This window comes from Bison bison, unplaced genomic scaffold, assembly GCF_000754665.1.
Source record: "Bison bison bison isolate TAMUID 2011002044 unplaced genomic scaffold, Bison_UMD1.0 scf7180017864068, whole genome shotgun sequence".
NCBI classification, from domain to species: Eukaryota; Metazoa; Chordata; class Mammalia; order Artiodactyla; family Bovidae; genus Bison; species Bison bison.
In genome coordinates this window covers 10,499,531-10,515,020 of record NW_011494640.1, presented here as the reverse complement: position 1 = coordinate 10,515,020, position 15,490 = coordinate 10,499,531, and the positions used below count along the sequence as shown (strand labels likewise).

Genomic DNA, 15,490 nt, shown 5'->3' with positions numbered 1-15,490 from the left:
AATAAACAGTAAACAAACTCCATTGAGGCTGGAGTAGAAGATGAGAATCCGTGCCTGAAGTGAGCTCTGGGGATTATTGCTGGATTTCAATTATCTGGGGATAACTTCTTTCCTGTTTGGACAGATAATTTGCAGATACACAATGTAACTTGATTGGTTTCCAGGGAACATTACATACTGTGATCTACTGGCAAGATTAAGGATTTTTTTTCCTCTAATTCAAAAATTTTTCCATATTTCAATCATTATTTTATAATAAAATTTTTGTATTAAAGCAAGACTCCTCTTTTTCATTATCCACAACAGTTTCTTATTGATTTCTTGCCTTTAAAAAAATAATATCTTCTCTAAAATACTCTAAATCTGATGGACAGTGAAGGGACCTGCAGTTTAGTTTCCTGTTTAGTTATACCATAAGCCTGTTGTCCCACTAAGATCAGTACTCTGTGGTATAGTTCAATAGAGTGAATAGTGAGCTGGTTTAAGAAGTTGTTTTTTTTTCTTTATAGTAGGTTTCTGGAAGGTGGGCTTGGATTTCCGGTAACGATAATCACACGATTATTTGATTTGTGATGTTACCAGAGTAAAGATTAGGGCCCCAAATACATAGGGTAATGCTCACACTTGATGTATGATTGGAAGTTCATTGAATTTGGAGTAATAAAAATTAATAATATGTACGATGGTTATGTATGATTCCTGATGACCTCTAGATATGAGATGATGTCAGTTCTTTACTAAGGCAGTTAGAGCTGAGCCACTCTTATGTAACCACATGAGAAATAGACAACAATATTTTACAACATGCAAATCTAATACCTTGTACAGAGTACACAGATACAAGAAAAGGAATGTAGAATAAGACACTACTGACCTCAGTTATAGTTTGCCATAATATTGGAGACTTTACTTGAAAAAGCAGAAGGCCTCCATAAAATTTCAACTTTAAGAATTGGAGAGCTTCTACTCATTTTTTTTATTCCTTTTCTTCACTTTAATTGAAGTGCAGTTGATGTACAATATTATATAAATTACAGGTGGACAACATAGTGATTCACAATTTTTAAAGGTTATATTCCGTTAATAGTTACTACACAATACTGGCTATATTCCCTGTATTGTATTATATATCCTTGTAGCTTAGTTTATATATAACAGTCTGTACCTCTTCACCCCTTATCCCCATCTTGTTCATCACCCCTTATCCCCATCTTGCTCATTTTTAATTTCTTTCATGTGTCTCTGTTGAAGCAAAAATAAATTGATCAAATAAGAAGAAAAGTATACAGAGTCATATTTGTTAAGGGTATTAACATGGCTACAAAGAATTTCTTTTCTGAGAATTAGATGCTTTCAGACCACTACAAATTGCCTTGGCCACAACAGACTTCCTGTTCTCTTTTATAAACCCTCTGGTCGACAATTAGTAGAGCTCAATAGCATGAGACGGAGCTGAGACTCAACTGGCGCTCAGCCAAGCTCCTCTTCTGGTGGTAGAGTCTTATAAGGGGCCTATTGTCCAGAGATTAGGCATTTGGAAATAAAAACTGTCCTTTTATTTACGAAACAAGACATGCAGGCCTGTGTGTGTAGTTTCAGGTCCATGACATTCAGACATCCTCCACTGCAGCCCTGACACGCTCTGGTTCCTTCTACTCTGTAGTGGGTCATCTGTGTGGCTTTGTCACAGCCACCATTCTGCTGGGGACCGCAGAAGTCGTCATTCCAAGCACACAGCGGCCATTTCTCAATCGGCCAAAGGCCACTGTCAAGAGTCTAAAAAAGAAGTTTCTTTTCCTATCCTGGAGTTGAGCAAAGATTCTTCTGACAGCGTTGTTGATCCCAGCTGCTCAAAAACAGTGGACAATAATGATGGTGTTTAGAATAACCCATCAGTGGAGCTTGAGGAGTCAACAATCCCCTCAATAAGGACTATTAACTAATACTTCATGTCAATTCCAACCTAAGCATGTGTTTTAAAGTAGTCTTCACCTAAATTTCTCAAATTAAAACACTGATACTGCTTTTTATCCTAGGAGAGCAGACATTTAACACTACATCTGTTGCTTGAAATACATTTTTACCCCATTCAGAAGAGTATTGTGATTTTAATTTTTTTTTTAATAGGTGAGCATTTCACACTAATACTTTCAATGTGCTTTCAGGGAAAGGTCCTTCTTGCTTTGCTAAAGTTAAATTGTATGGGAAATGCACAAATGGTGAGCAGTTGCCCATAACTGGACCCTCGTCATCAAACAACCAGGTCAAGCCTGGTGATTCATCCACCATAGTATTTAAGTATATAATTAGGGAACTTTGGAAATCTGTTTCAAAACCTTTTTACTCTTGGACAAGCAAACCACTGAGCAAGTCACTTCCTTTTTTCTGTGCTTCATTTTCTAGGCTCCAAAATGTGTCTCACCTCCTCCAAGGAAGTACATTTTATGTATGGAAAACTCTGAGTATTAATAGATCACAGTGTTCCAACAATAGAAAGATAGTATTGCATTGGGGTCTGCCCTCGGCAAGGACTCAGAGGCTGTGGTCTGAGCTCACTCTCCAGGAAGCATAGGGGAACAGCCTGATCCCTGTGAGGCCTGCAGACAAGGATTCATGGGGGAGCAAACAGAAGCAAGACACAAGACAATCCCCCACAGCCACTCGCCATGGCATCATTTCCAATGGCTGCTCACACTTCTCCTTCATTCTGGGCTCATGCCTACACATGACTTGCCCATTTTCCTTCTCCTTTCATAAATCTTTTTACCTTGTTCTTTCCTAATCTCAGGCTTGATATAGATATCAGTTCTTCTGAAAATTCTCTCTAATTCATCCATCATGCATCTTCTCTTCTTTGAACTATATCATTTACTGTCTGTATCACCCATGAAGTCTGCAGCTAAACTATAGAATATTTTAGATTCATAAGCTTTGCTAGTGATTAACTCAGCCAGTCATTTCACATGTGTGGTTTTGTTTGTTTGTAAGCAAGCCACATTAAATCCCCTTTGGCAATAAAATATTACTACAAATGAAATGTACTGCCATGCTCTTTATTGTGGCTCTGGTATATTGTTATTCTTTTTAAAGAATGATGTACCTGAATGCAGACATATATTTTTACGAATTTTGTATCCTGTCTCTGACCACCTACATCACACCTATCTTAACACCTCAAAACATCCTTATCTTTAAAATAGCAGTGTTATTGAAATATAACTGATTTGCCATAAAATTCACCCTTTCAAAATGAACTCAGTAGTTTTAAGTCTATGCATTGATTATGCAATCATCATCACTATTTAATTTTAGAACATTTTCATCACCCCCAAAAGAAACTCCATATCTACTAGAAGTTACTCCCTTTCTCCCTTCTCCCCAGCCCTAGGTAACTGTAACCAGCTTTCTGTCTCTAAGGATTCTCCTACTGTGGACATTGCATGTGGATGAAATCATACCACGGGTATTCTTTTGGGACTGGCCTCTTTTGCTTAGCATAATGTTTTCAAGGTTCACCCACATGTATCAGTACTTCATTTCTTTTTATTGCTGAATACTAGTCCATTGTATGGATATACCACACTGTTTATCCACTTCATTTGATGGACGTTTGGGTTGTTTTCAAGGTTCACTCATGTTATAACATGTATCAGTACTCTATTCCTTTTTATGGCTGAGTAATATTCCATTGTATAGACATACCACACTTTGTTTATCCACTCTTCAGTTGATGAACATTTGGGTTGCTTCCACTTTGGATTATGAATAATACTGCTATGAATATTCCTACAAAAGTCTTTATATGGACATATATTCCTAGCACAATCAAGTCCAGAGCAGTCTCATTTTCACATATCCTTTACTGAATTGAAGTAAGCCCTCTAGAACCCCTTCTCTGCAATACTACAATGGTACCACTCACTGTGGGATTCAGGGGGTTAATATTTCTCCCAAATCATGCACCTTATTTTTATAAGAAGCAGTTGGCTCAGAGCATGCTGTTTCGACAGAAACTCAATAGCAAAAATCAAGGTGCTTATGCTTGATTTCTGTCGTCATAGTTACTCTATATCCTTGAACAAGAGCCTTTCCAAGTCTCAGCTTCCTTAGCTTGTAAATGAGAGGAATATTCTAACTTAGAATAATCTAGTTTGACAAAGACTCTTACTTAGCTTTTAAATTTCGATTACAGTGTTCTTGCATGAACACCAAGAGCCATTTAAAGTCTGATTTCAGGCTAAGAAACCAAGGATTAAAAAGAGGTTGACATTCCTATAAAATGTTAGGCTGTGTCTCAGTAAGAGACAAAAGAGGAAGAAAATAAACACTCATAGCTTTTCTGCTTTTCCATTTAAGACATATTAAGGTCTGTATTTCTGCTTCCTCTGACAAAATGACCCATGTGGTTGAGCATGGAAGTCCCCACATACCAGGCTGCTTTTTATAGCTAAAAACATTCTATGAAAGAACAAATGTTAAATCACAACTGACTAAGTTCTGCTAATAAGTCATAAAAAATGCAGGATGTATTTGTCAGCCCTGAGACTCTAATTCTGAACTACTGATATGAAGAAAGGATTTGAGAAGATCATGTCAACTCTCTCGACAGGCTATTTTGGAGTGTAATGTAAACCTACGAGTTTGAGAATGCCACTGACCAGTGCTGAAAGTCTAACCTTTCAAGCCGGCTTCTTGGTCTTGTTGGTGTCCTTGCTGTCTACAACAGAGCTCACAGACAACTGGGTCAGGAAACTGACGAAACAGCAGTGTGGCTGGGGTGGGCAAGATGGAAATACAGGTGATAGGGTGGCCTTTCCACAGCATCGGTATTGCTTTCGAACCCCTGAACTTTCTTCTTTAAGGTTTTTACATCTCCTAGAAATGATGCCACTTCAGGCTTTCTGTGTCCTTCGCTCAGAAAGAAACTCATTTCTGGCTTTCTCACTTTTTTGTTCTGCTGTTTTGTATCAGCCTCTCCTTCAATGGAATCACTCCACAATATGATTCAGTGTGTCCTTGAAACTGTTCTTTAGCTCTTGTTTTTTCCCCTACTCTCCTTGCCTATTTGTGAAGCCACAGTTTGGTGACTAAGTTCTTCATTTTTTGGTCTTCAGTTTCTATCACTACCAGTTTCAAAAAGAAAGATGAGAAAAACAAGAGTAGCAAACACAGTTATTGAAGGAATACGTGTTTTTGAAATGAATGAGTTAACAAACACATCTAGACTGCTTATTCCAAGAAACCATTATGATGCAAGCACTGCAGAAGATCACACTGCCTGCGTCCAGCACCCACACACCAGAGGAAGTATTTCTACCTCATGGGCCAAGAAAGAGGAAAATACTTCTACTTTGGTGTCTTAATCTAGAAGAAGATTATGTTAATTCAATGTTCAACAATCTTTACTGAACGCCCATGAGCCAGATGTTGTGTTGGGTACTTAAAATACAGATATGAATTGATTTCTCCCTTGCCTAGTAACAGCTAGTGAATAAGTACACGGTGTTATAGGGAGGAAATCAGCCTTTGTTGATGGCGGCTAAGTGCTGGTCAGTGAACTGCATGGAATGAGCCTCTGGGGAAGAGGATTATGATCTTAGTGCAGTTTTTTTTTAAGGTTAAGATGTGTCAAAGACGAAAGTAGCATATTAGTGATCTCAACAAAGTCAATGACTTCATTCTCTTTATTCTCAAATTTCATTTCAGAATGGCCTTTTTGGTTCCTAAAAGCACTCAGAATTATATTCTAAAACAATAACCTAAGAGATTTCCCTGGCAAATCCGGTGGTTAACACTCTTTGCTTCCAATGCAGGGGACGCGAGTTCAATTCCTGGTCAGGGAATTAAGCTCCCATATGCCACATGGCACAGCCAAAAATAAATAAATAAAAAATTAAAAGTCTACATGTGTCTGAAAGATAATTCATGAAATAAATATTCATTTTCTCTTTGCTTGGTGCCAAGTGCCATTCCAGTTGCTGGGGGCCTCACCATGATCAAGACAGGGACATTCCTGCTTGAGGTTACTCTTTGATGGTGAGAAACATGTGACAGGAGTGAAAAAGCAAATTGAGATATTTCTAGGCACTGGTAAGTGTTATAAAGAGAAGCAAACAGGGGATGTGAGTGACACAGGGTGGGGGTGGGGTAATGTAGGTTGGAAATCAAGGATGGTTCTTTGAAGAGGTAGTATTTGAACTGAATCATGAATGAAAGATAGGAAGTCCCTGTGCAGGGTGCATAAAGGCCCCACAGAGCAAGTGGGCTTGGCAGGTTCAGTGAGCACAAAGAATGCTAGGAGGGAAACAGGACTGGAAGATAAGTACTCAGCAACATCAGGAGTCAGATGAGAAGTTGGATTTGACTCTAAAGGCAATGGGAAACCACTGGAAAGTTTTAACTAGAAGTGCAGCACAGCTGTTGTTGCTATTCAGTTGCTAAGTTGTGTCTGACTCTTTGTGACCCCATGGACTGCAGCACACCAGGTTTCCCTGTCCTTCCTTATCTCCCAGAGTTTGCTCAAACTCATGTCCATTGAGTTGGTGGTGGTGCCATCCAATCATTTCATCCTCTGTCCCCACCTTCTCCTTTTGCGTTTATTCTTTCCCAGCATCAGGGTCTTTTCCAATGACTCAGCTCTTCACATCAGGTGGCCAAAGTATTAGAGCTTCAGCTTCAGCACCAATCCTTCCAATGAATATTCAGAGTTGATTTCCTTTAGGGCTGACCGGTTTGATTTCCTTACTGTTAAAGGGATTGCCAAGAGTCTTCCCCAGCAGCACAATTCCAAAGCATCAATTCTTCAGTACTCAGTCTTTTTCATGGTCTAATTCTCAGATGCATACATGACTACTGGACAAACCATAGCTTTGACTACAGACTTTTGTCAGCAAAGTGACGTCTTTGCTTTTTAATATCCTGTCCTGCTTTGTCATATCTTTTCTTCCAAAGAGAAAAGTGAAAGTGTTAGTCACTCAGTTGTGTCTGACTCTTTGTGATCCCATGGACTATATCCCGCCAGGCTTCTCTGTTCATGGAATTCTCCAGGCAAGAATATTGGAGTAGGTTGTCATTTCCTTCTCCAGGGGATCTTCCTGATCCAGGGATCGAAGCTGGGTCTTCTGTATTGCAGGTAGATTCTTTACCATCTGAGCCACTAGGGAAGAGGAGGCGTCTTTTAATTTCAAGGCTTCAGTCACCATCCACAGTGATTCCGACACCCAAGAAAATAAAATCTGTCACTGTTTCCACTTCTTCCCCATCTATTTGCCATCAAGTAATGGGAACAATGCCATGATCTTTGTTTTCTGAAAATTGAGTTTTAAGCCAACTTTTTTGCTTTCTTCCTTCATCAAGAGACTTTTTAGTTCCTCTTCACTTTTTGCCATTAGAGTGGCATCATTTGCATATCTAAGGTTGTTGATCTTTCACCTGGAAATCTTGATTCCAGCTTGTGAGTCATTCAGGCCAGCATTTCACATGATGTACTCTGCATATAAGTTAAATAAGCAGGGTGACAATATACAGCCTTGACATACTCCTTTCTCAATTTTGAACAGTCCACTGTTCCATGTCCATGGCATTATCTGATTGTATTTCCAAAAGCTTCCTTTGAATAAATCAAAGCAAGGCAAAGAAGGATGCAGCAAGACCAGTCAAAGACTATATCTGGGGATACAAATGAAAAAGGATGATGATGGCTTGGGCCAGCAGTGTACATGGAATACTGCCTTGGTAAAAAATTATCTCCTTTAAGGGGTATCGAGGACCAGATCAAGCCCTTGTCTCTTGTTATTTCTTCACCATGAGCATTCTTAATCGACTTTAGTTTTCATCCATATTAGGGCACACACTGCTTAAACATGGGGCTTTTGTTTTTCTTGTCAGTCTCTCTTGTCTAGGAAGTGCTATTCTATATTCAGCGCCTCGTGGGTCCTGAATAAATATTGATTAAACAAACCAAGTGATGAATCATGTCTGCTGCAGTGTGGGTGCTTGGTAACGTGGAAACACAGAAGTGAGCTGGATTCTTCCAGCCATAAGGCACAACCGGAAAGGACATTTGGAAGGAGAGTGGGGAGCTTGGGACTGCTTGCCCTCCTTTCATTCTGAGGAGCCACCTGGGAAGCCCAGAGAATCCTTACCCACCACTCAAGGATGGGCCTGGGAAATGATACCCTAGCCAGGTAAACGGAAGCCTTGCTGTTGCTGAGCAACACCTCTGAATGTGATGCAGACTGTGGATGGAGCACACAGTGGCAGAGGGCATTTAAGGAAGGGTTTTACACAGAATCCGCCTGCAATCCAGGAGACCTCGGTTTGATTTCTGGGTCGGCAAGATTCCCTGGAAAAGGGATAGGCTACCCACTTCAGTGTTCTTGGGCTTCCCCTGTGGCTCAGCTGGTGAAGAATCTGCCTGCAATGCGGGACACCTGGGTTAGATCCCTGGGTTGGGAAGATCACCTGGAGAAGGGAAAGGCTACCCACTCCAGTATTCTGGCCTGGAGAATTCCATGGACAGTCCATGGAGTAGCAAAGAGTCGGACACGACTAAGCGACTTTTACTTTTCACTTTACACAGAAGGAGAGGAGAAAACCCCCAAAACAAATGAGGTTGTAATGTATAGTGGGGATTCCCAAACTTCTTCTGTAAAGGGTCAGATAGTAAATCCCTTAGGGCCCTCTCTCTCTGTTGCAATTACTGCTCGTACTTGTGGACAGTCATGTCTGACTCTTGCAATCCTATGGACTGTAGCCCACCCAGTTCCTCTGTCCATGGGATTTTACAGGCAAGAATATAGGAGTGGGTTGCCAGTTCCTCCTCTGGGGAATCCCCCAGACCCAGGGATCAAACCTGCGTCTCCTGCATTGGCAGGTGGATTCTTTACCACGGAGCTGCCTGGGCTGTACCTCTGTTGTAACTCTGCAGCCATATCATGAAAGCAGCCACTGACAATAGGTGAATGAAAAGGGGTCACTGGGTTCAAATAAAACTTTATGGATACCCAAATATAAATTTCATATAATTTTCATGGATTATAAAATATTCTTTTCTCCCCTTCAACTATTTAACAAAATTCTTTGAAGAAAATAAAATAGGGTGCTGTTTTAAAAAAACATGAAAACCATTCTTAGTTATGAGACATGCAAATTTAGGTGACAGGCCACCCATGAACCATAGTTTTTCAACCCCTGCGTTGTAGAGTAGGAACGAGAGAAAACAATTCATCTGAATATTGTTCAAAAGCCGGCAACTTGATGTAATAATATTCAACACTATCCTTTTGTTTGTCAAAACACTGCTTCATGCAAATGAAAATTTAGCTGTTTGTCTAATATGATATTTTCTGATAAGAGCGTGGCGTCCAGTGTCTCTTGAGCACCTGCTAATTGCAAGCTATGCTCCCGTTTACACTCCCAGCTTCATCTATACCTGCTATGTGTTTTCCCTGCACAGACCAGATGAGCTTCTAATGACATGCACCAGGTGCCCTTCTTGAAAGGTGGTGTGGTGCCCTTCTTGAAACACTCCGGTGACCTGCCACTTGCCTTTCGGATAAAACGCAAATGTTTTACCTTGTCCTTGCTTGACCTCTGACCACCCTCTGGTCCACCCATACCGCTCTTCAATCTCAGATCTCTCCAGGGCCTTTGCAGCAACTTCCTGCGGCCTGACACCCTCCTTCCTGTCTCAGCTTTTAGCAGGGCTGGTCCTCCTTGGGAATACAGACCTCAGCTCAAATGTCAGCTTGTCAGAGGTGCCCTTGAGCATCCAGTCTAGCTTAGTTCTTCTCCTCATTATTTCTATTACTTGGCCCTGTTCATTCTTCACAGAACTCTTGTCTTTATCCAAATTATCTTGCTAATTAATTTATTTACCGTTCTTTTTTTTTTTTTTGCCTGATTCCTTCTACCAGAAGGCAAGCTTCATTAAAACAAGGTAATTTCTGCCTAATCACTGCTATTTTCCCATTCTGAGATTAATATCTAGCATTTGGTATTAGAGTTTGTAATTTGTTGAATGAATAAAGGTAGGACATTTCATGAGAGTGATAGAGTGTTCCATTCAGAACTGTGCTAGTATTTTACCCCAGTTGGGACTGAGGGTGACTGTGTATGACAGGGTAGAGGGGTTCGGTAAGGGACGAAGAGCATGGTTTTGAGAAATTGGTGAGTACCGGATTTTGGAAAATCCCTTGCAAAACACTTCATTTGGAAGGCAATGGGGGTGGTCATAGAAGGGTCTTTAGCAAGTACAAGATGAAAGAACTGTGTATTTATTGAAATGTTTACCTCAGGAAAATAACAAAGTATGTTATGATATCCTTTGTTTACAGCATTAAGGATAGTGAAGGATGTAATCAGATCAGCCTTTGTTTAAATGAATGTGGAAAGATGCCAAAAAATGAATTCAAATTAATGAAATGTTACATTGCATCTATATGCCTCTGTGCTTATTCGCTTTGTTGTGTTTAACTCTTTGTGACTCCATGGACTGTAACCTGCCAGGTACCTCTGTCCATGGGGATTCTCCAGGCAAGATACTGGAGTAGGTTGCCATGCCCTCCTCCAGGGGATCTTCTCAACTCAGGGATCAAATCCAGGTCTCCCGCATTGCAGGCAGATTCTTTACCATCTGAGCCACCAGGGAAGCCCAAGAATACTGCAGTGAGTGGCCTATCCCTTCGCCAGGGGATCTTCCTGACCCAGGAATCGAACTGGGGTCTCCTGCATTGCAGGCAGATTCTTTTCCAGCTGAGTTACCAGGGAAGCCCACATGCCTCTACTCTCTTTTTCAAAATATATATTTTATATCATTTATTTTGGCGTTACAGTATGGCATGTGGGATCTTAGTTCCCAGACTAGGGATTGAACTCATGCCACCTGCAGTGAAAGCACAAAGTTTTAACCACAGGACTGCCATGGAAGTCCCTCCACTCTCTTCTTGAGTTGGGGGAACTTGGAGTAGCTTTTGACATATTTCTCAATAACAGAGCTAGAAGAAAAGGGGCTCCCAGTGTCAATGTTTTGTGTATGCTGTTTGACAAAAAGAGACTGTCCATCAAGGTTTACCTTTGGTCTGAAAGAAAAGGAGGATGTGGAATTAAAAAGCGAAACTTGGTTCAACTTTGTGCTAGCAGTTCAGGCCCCGTGGCCTGACCTGACCACGGAAATGAGATTTCTGCCCAAGATAAGTCTCTCTTAAATGTGTCAAATGCTCAAGTGAGAAACATTTAAAAGTCCAAAAAACAGATTGGAAGAGTTTCTTTTTATTGCCTACAGATTTCTCCCATTACTTTACTCCTTTACTCCCATTACTCCTTTCTCCCATTACTCTTGGTACTTGGAACAGAAAATTGTTGACTTCCAGTTATCTACTTTTTAATTAATCCATGGATAAATGTGAAAAAAATGAACCTTTAGAAGCCAGAAGCCAGATTTGTCCCAAAGACACAAGAAGGAATGGGGGTTTGAGGTTGCATGAGGAAGTGTCAGCCCTGGGGCCCCAGCAACTTGTCAGAGGCTTCCAGGGACAATGGCTGTTTCTCAAGGTTACCTTGAAGTTGCCTTTTCATCTACTTTAAGATGATCAGGTTTGTAATGCTTAAGACTACTTTTAGGGGAAAAAAAAAGGGAAACATTGCTATCTGCCCATTGAGATCTCTGTTATATAGATATTCATTAATAATTTAAACACGTTTTAGTTGATCAGAGATGGAATGTTTGGGACACTTGGGTGCTCATCATCCATAATTTTACTGTGCGTGTCTCCAAAATGAATCTCCTTTTTATTCATTCACTCCACTACCCTCTGTGTGCCTGTGATCATTGTCCTTAAGGAGACATGTCTCAGATTACAAACCCTTCCATGAAGATACACTTGCCTCCCTTTCCTTGTCCACAACACTCAACAAAGGACAACCAAGATTAAGGGTGAAGTTTTTAAAGAATTGTATCTTTTGTGCCAGGAGATTCCCACCTCTGCTATTGGCTGGTTACAGTTGCTTAGAAGCTTTCAGTTACAAATGGCCTAAGGGAGAAAGTGCTCTGCGAGGCCAGGTAAGTGGTGAGAAACCCAGATATTGCAAAGGATGCAAGTACCACTTGGAGCCAGGCAGCACCCCATGCCCCTCCTATCCCAAGAGGCCACTGTATCACTGAGCCTCCAATCTTCCAATATTAGAAGGCCCTTGGGCACTTTCTATCATCAGATATGATGATAGAGACATTACTATGACGATGATAGTTCCCTCTGTGATGATGGTGATACAGGATGATCACGGGAAGAGGGCTGAGCTCCCCAAGTCTATAAGGAAAGACAGTGACCCAATTTGGGAGGATCTTATATCACCCTGTGGGGCCCTTCTGTACTTGGACGGCTTGAAAAGACAACACTTACTGAAAAGTCGTCACTGGGGAAGAACAGGAGATCTCGAAGGGGATCATTCTGATAGGTCTTTTCAAGTTCTTCAATGACAGTTTCATAATCCAAAGGCTCGAGAAGCCGAGGCTTTTCTTGCTGTAGACAAAGAAAATATCACATTAACCACCGACATGTAAAATCTCGCTTCTTCTCAACATGTGGTTGGAGTTCATTTCTTACAACCATCAAAGCTTTGACACTGTGCAGTCCTTCCAGGGGAGTCAGGGAGACTCCAGGCATCTGGAGCAAAGCCACAGAAGTATTATTTCCAGATCTGAAATAATATGAGATCTTGACATACCTGACATCTCATTCAGTGACTTAAGCTGTTGGCACCGAGCCCCTCATGCACATGGTTTTCAGCCCTGTCACATCCCTGGAGTAGACAGTTGGGTAAACTTGATCTTTGTCAATGTGAAGAAAGGCCTTCTGCTTACTTGCTCTAGTATTATGATTATCATCATCATTTTTGGTGGATTAGATACTTCCTTGAGAGGTCTACTTGGGTCTATTTCAAAACACTGTCTCCTTGCTAGCAATCAAAGTATTACAGACTGTCTTAGTTGTCACTGAAACATGGATCCTATGTCAGGATTAATTGCTTGGCTCTAAGCCTCTTTGCTGATATAGACAGAAGTTAGGTAATTCTCTAGTAAAATTGAACACCACAATTATTATGGATATAGTGTGGTGAAAATGGAGAAGAGTTTGAAAAAAATAGCCAGATAATCTCATCACATTATAGTCCTGAAGTCAAAGGAAAAGCACTTCCCTCAGAGAAGCTGCCCAAGAGATAAATGCCAGTGGGAGGAAGGTGGTTATTTCATTCTATGGTCGATGTGTTTATCCCAAACAGAACTCACAAAGTGAGAAACTTGGAGTCCAAAATAAAGAATAAAATATTACAGAAGACCAAGGACACAGTTTGAGTTCCCTTAGCCCTTGGATGAAGCATTCATACAAACTAAATAAAAAGAGATGACTGGATTATTTGGGGGCTCCTGGAAGCTAGAGTGGTTGCCAAAATATGCATGCTACAGTGGTCTCATCAGTTCAGTTAAGTCGCTCAGTCATATCCGACTCTTTGTGACCCCATGGACAGTACACCAGGCCTCCCTGTCTATCACCAACTCCCGGAACCTGCTCAAACTCATGTCCATGGAGTTGGTGATGCCATCCAACCATCTCATCCTCTGTTGCCCCCTTTTCCTCAAAAATGAGAAAAAAAATTTGTTTCATTGGCCATGTCAATGACATCAATAGACCCTTTCCCATCAACCCCATGCCTCCCTACTCTGCAAAGCCACAGATTTAGCTTTAACTTCTAGAGCCTTCTTTGGAAGATCTGTGCTGGTAAAGCTCCAGAAACTGTTACTGATATTTTAATAATTGCTAATGAGCTCCTCAAAGTATCAGTCAATGTTTTTTCCAAATACAAACAAAACAAAATGTACCACAGTGGACTAACAACAAGGATTTCTATGTGCTTTCTGCATTACAGTCAAACCAAACCCATTCTACAATGCTTAAGTAAACTGAGGACTATGAAAAATGAGTACTCACACTGGAAGGGCCCTTCAATTAAGATTGCTGATTTAGCAAATGAAAATACAGAACTCCGTGTGGAACTGGGAGAAAAGAAGAAATTTAGTTGCCTGACATAATCTATTTAGTGAAAGAATTTTCAAGTAGAAGATACAGAGATACTATGGTATGATGGGTGATTTTTTTAAAAAAAGTCCTTCTTGCATCTTTCCCCTGCCTTTTGATATGAGTATTCTATTTTAGACTTATTTTAAGTTCCAATTGCCTATTTTCCCAGGAAATTAATTCCAAGGAGCAGAGATTGATAGCTCAAGAGGCAAATGTAGGCTCCAGATGTTGCTTTTGGCTCACTTATTATATTTTTAGTTTGTTTTGAGTGTCTTTGAGTAGTGGTATATCATTACAGGTCAGCAATAGTCCTCAATAACCTATCGCCTCTTACCCTACAATGTCGCATTTATTTTTTTTTAACTTTTTATTTTATATTGGAGTATATTTGATTAACAATGTCCTGTTAGTTTCAAGTGCACAGCAAAGTGATTCAGTTAGGTTGTTACATAAAGTTGAGCAGAATTCCCTGTGCTATAAGTAGGATCTCAAGGGTTATCTGTTTTTATCCCTATCCCTCTCCCTTTCCCCCCCTGTTAATCATAAGTACTCTAAGCCTTTGAGTCTATATCTGTTTTGTAACTAAGTTCATTTGTATCATAATGTCAGATTTACATTGCCAGTTGCCCCAATAAGCCTTCAAGTTTGAAATACCTGGCTTATTCTGGAACTTCTTCCCTTTTCCCCCAATAATCTGTTTGTGTAGGAAATGTAGCAAGTAAAACAGAATGCATTATAGAAGAGTTAGGGTGTCTTATCTCTGCCATCAACTTGGTTGGTTACATCCTGTTTCCTCACTTTCTTCAGCTCAAGTGTCTCATGTCCTTCCACCAACAGCTCAGGATGTGACTACTTACACTTTCTCTTTTCTCTCCCTTCTTCACACCAGTATGAACAGGAGTGTGAGAGCATGGTTTGGTGCACATGGCAATTTATTGGTTAAGGCAAATGACATAAGGATGTTCTAGAAGGTCTTCTATAACCTTCTCACTATCCATCTAATTTTATCTCCCATTAGTCAAAAATTCGAGCATTAATAAACAACCCCATGTCAAGGATATCTTTCAAAGAAGATAATCTTTTTATCTATTATTTAATTATACTAGGGTCCAAACTCTATCCAAAATTAATCCCACATAAAGTAGTACAATAGGAAAATCAAAATTCACAAATCATGGGTTATTAATAAGACCACAGGAAAACTAAATCCTAAACTCTTCTTAATATACACAATAAATGGCATTGCCTGTAAGCATCTGTTGGAAGGTATATTTTTATCTATTCATTTCAGGCTCTGACATGTCAGACAATTAATGAATGACATTATTAAACCTTTCCTGTTTAAAATGTTGCACCGAGGTTGTCCTGACATGGGGCTGCAAAGCCTAGCAGCTCTGTTTCATATAATTTAT

At 40.3% G+C, this 15,490-nt stretch overlaps 1 protein-coding gene across 3 annotated transcripts in view; it reads right to left on the bottom strand.

Annotated features, from left to right (window-relative positions):
* The window catches only part of DOCK10 (dedicator of cytokinesis 10), a 240,864-nt gene that overhangs the window by 165,953 nt on the left and 59,421 nt on the right, over positions 1-15,490 (bottom strand). For all 3 annotated transcript variants that reach the window (XM_010837054.1, XM_010837053.1, XM_010837055.1), the window contains exon 2: positions 12,402-12,521. In XM_010837054.1, coding sequence (XP_010835356.1) covers positions 12,402-12,521 — 120 coding nt within the window. The remainder of the gene's footprint in view (positions 1-12,401; positions 12,522-15,490) is intronic.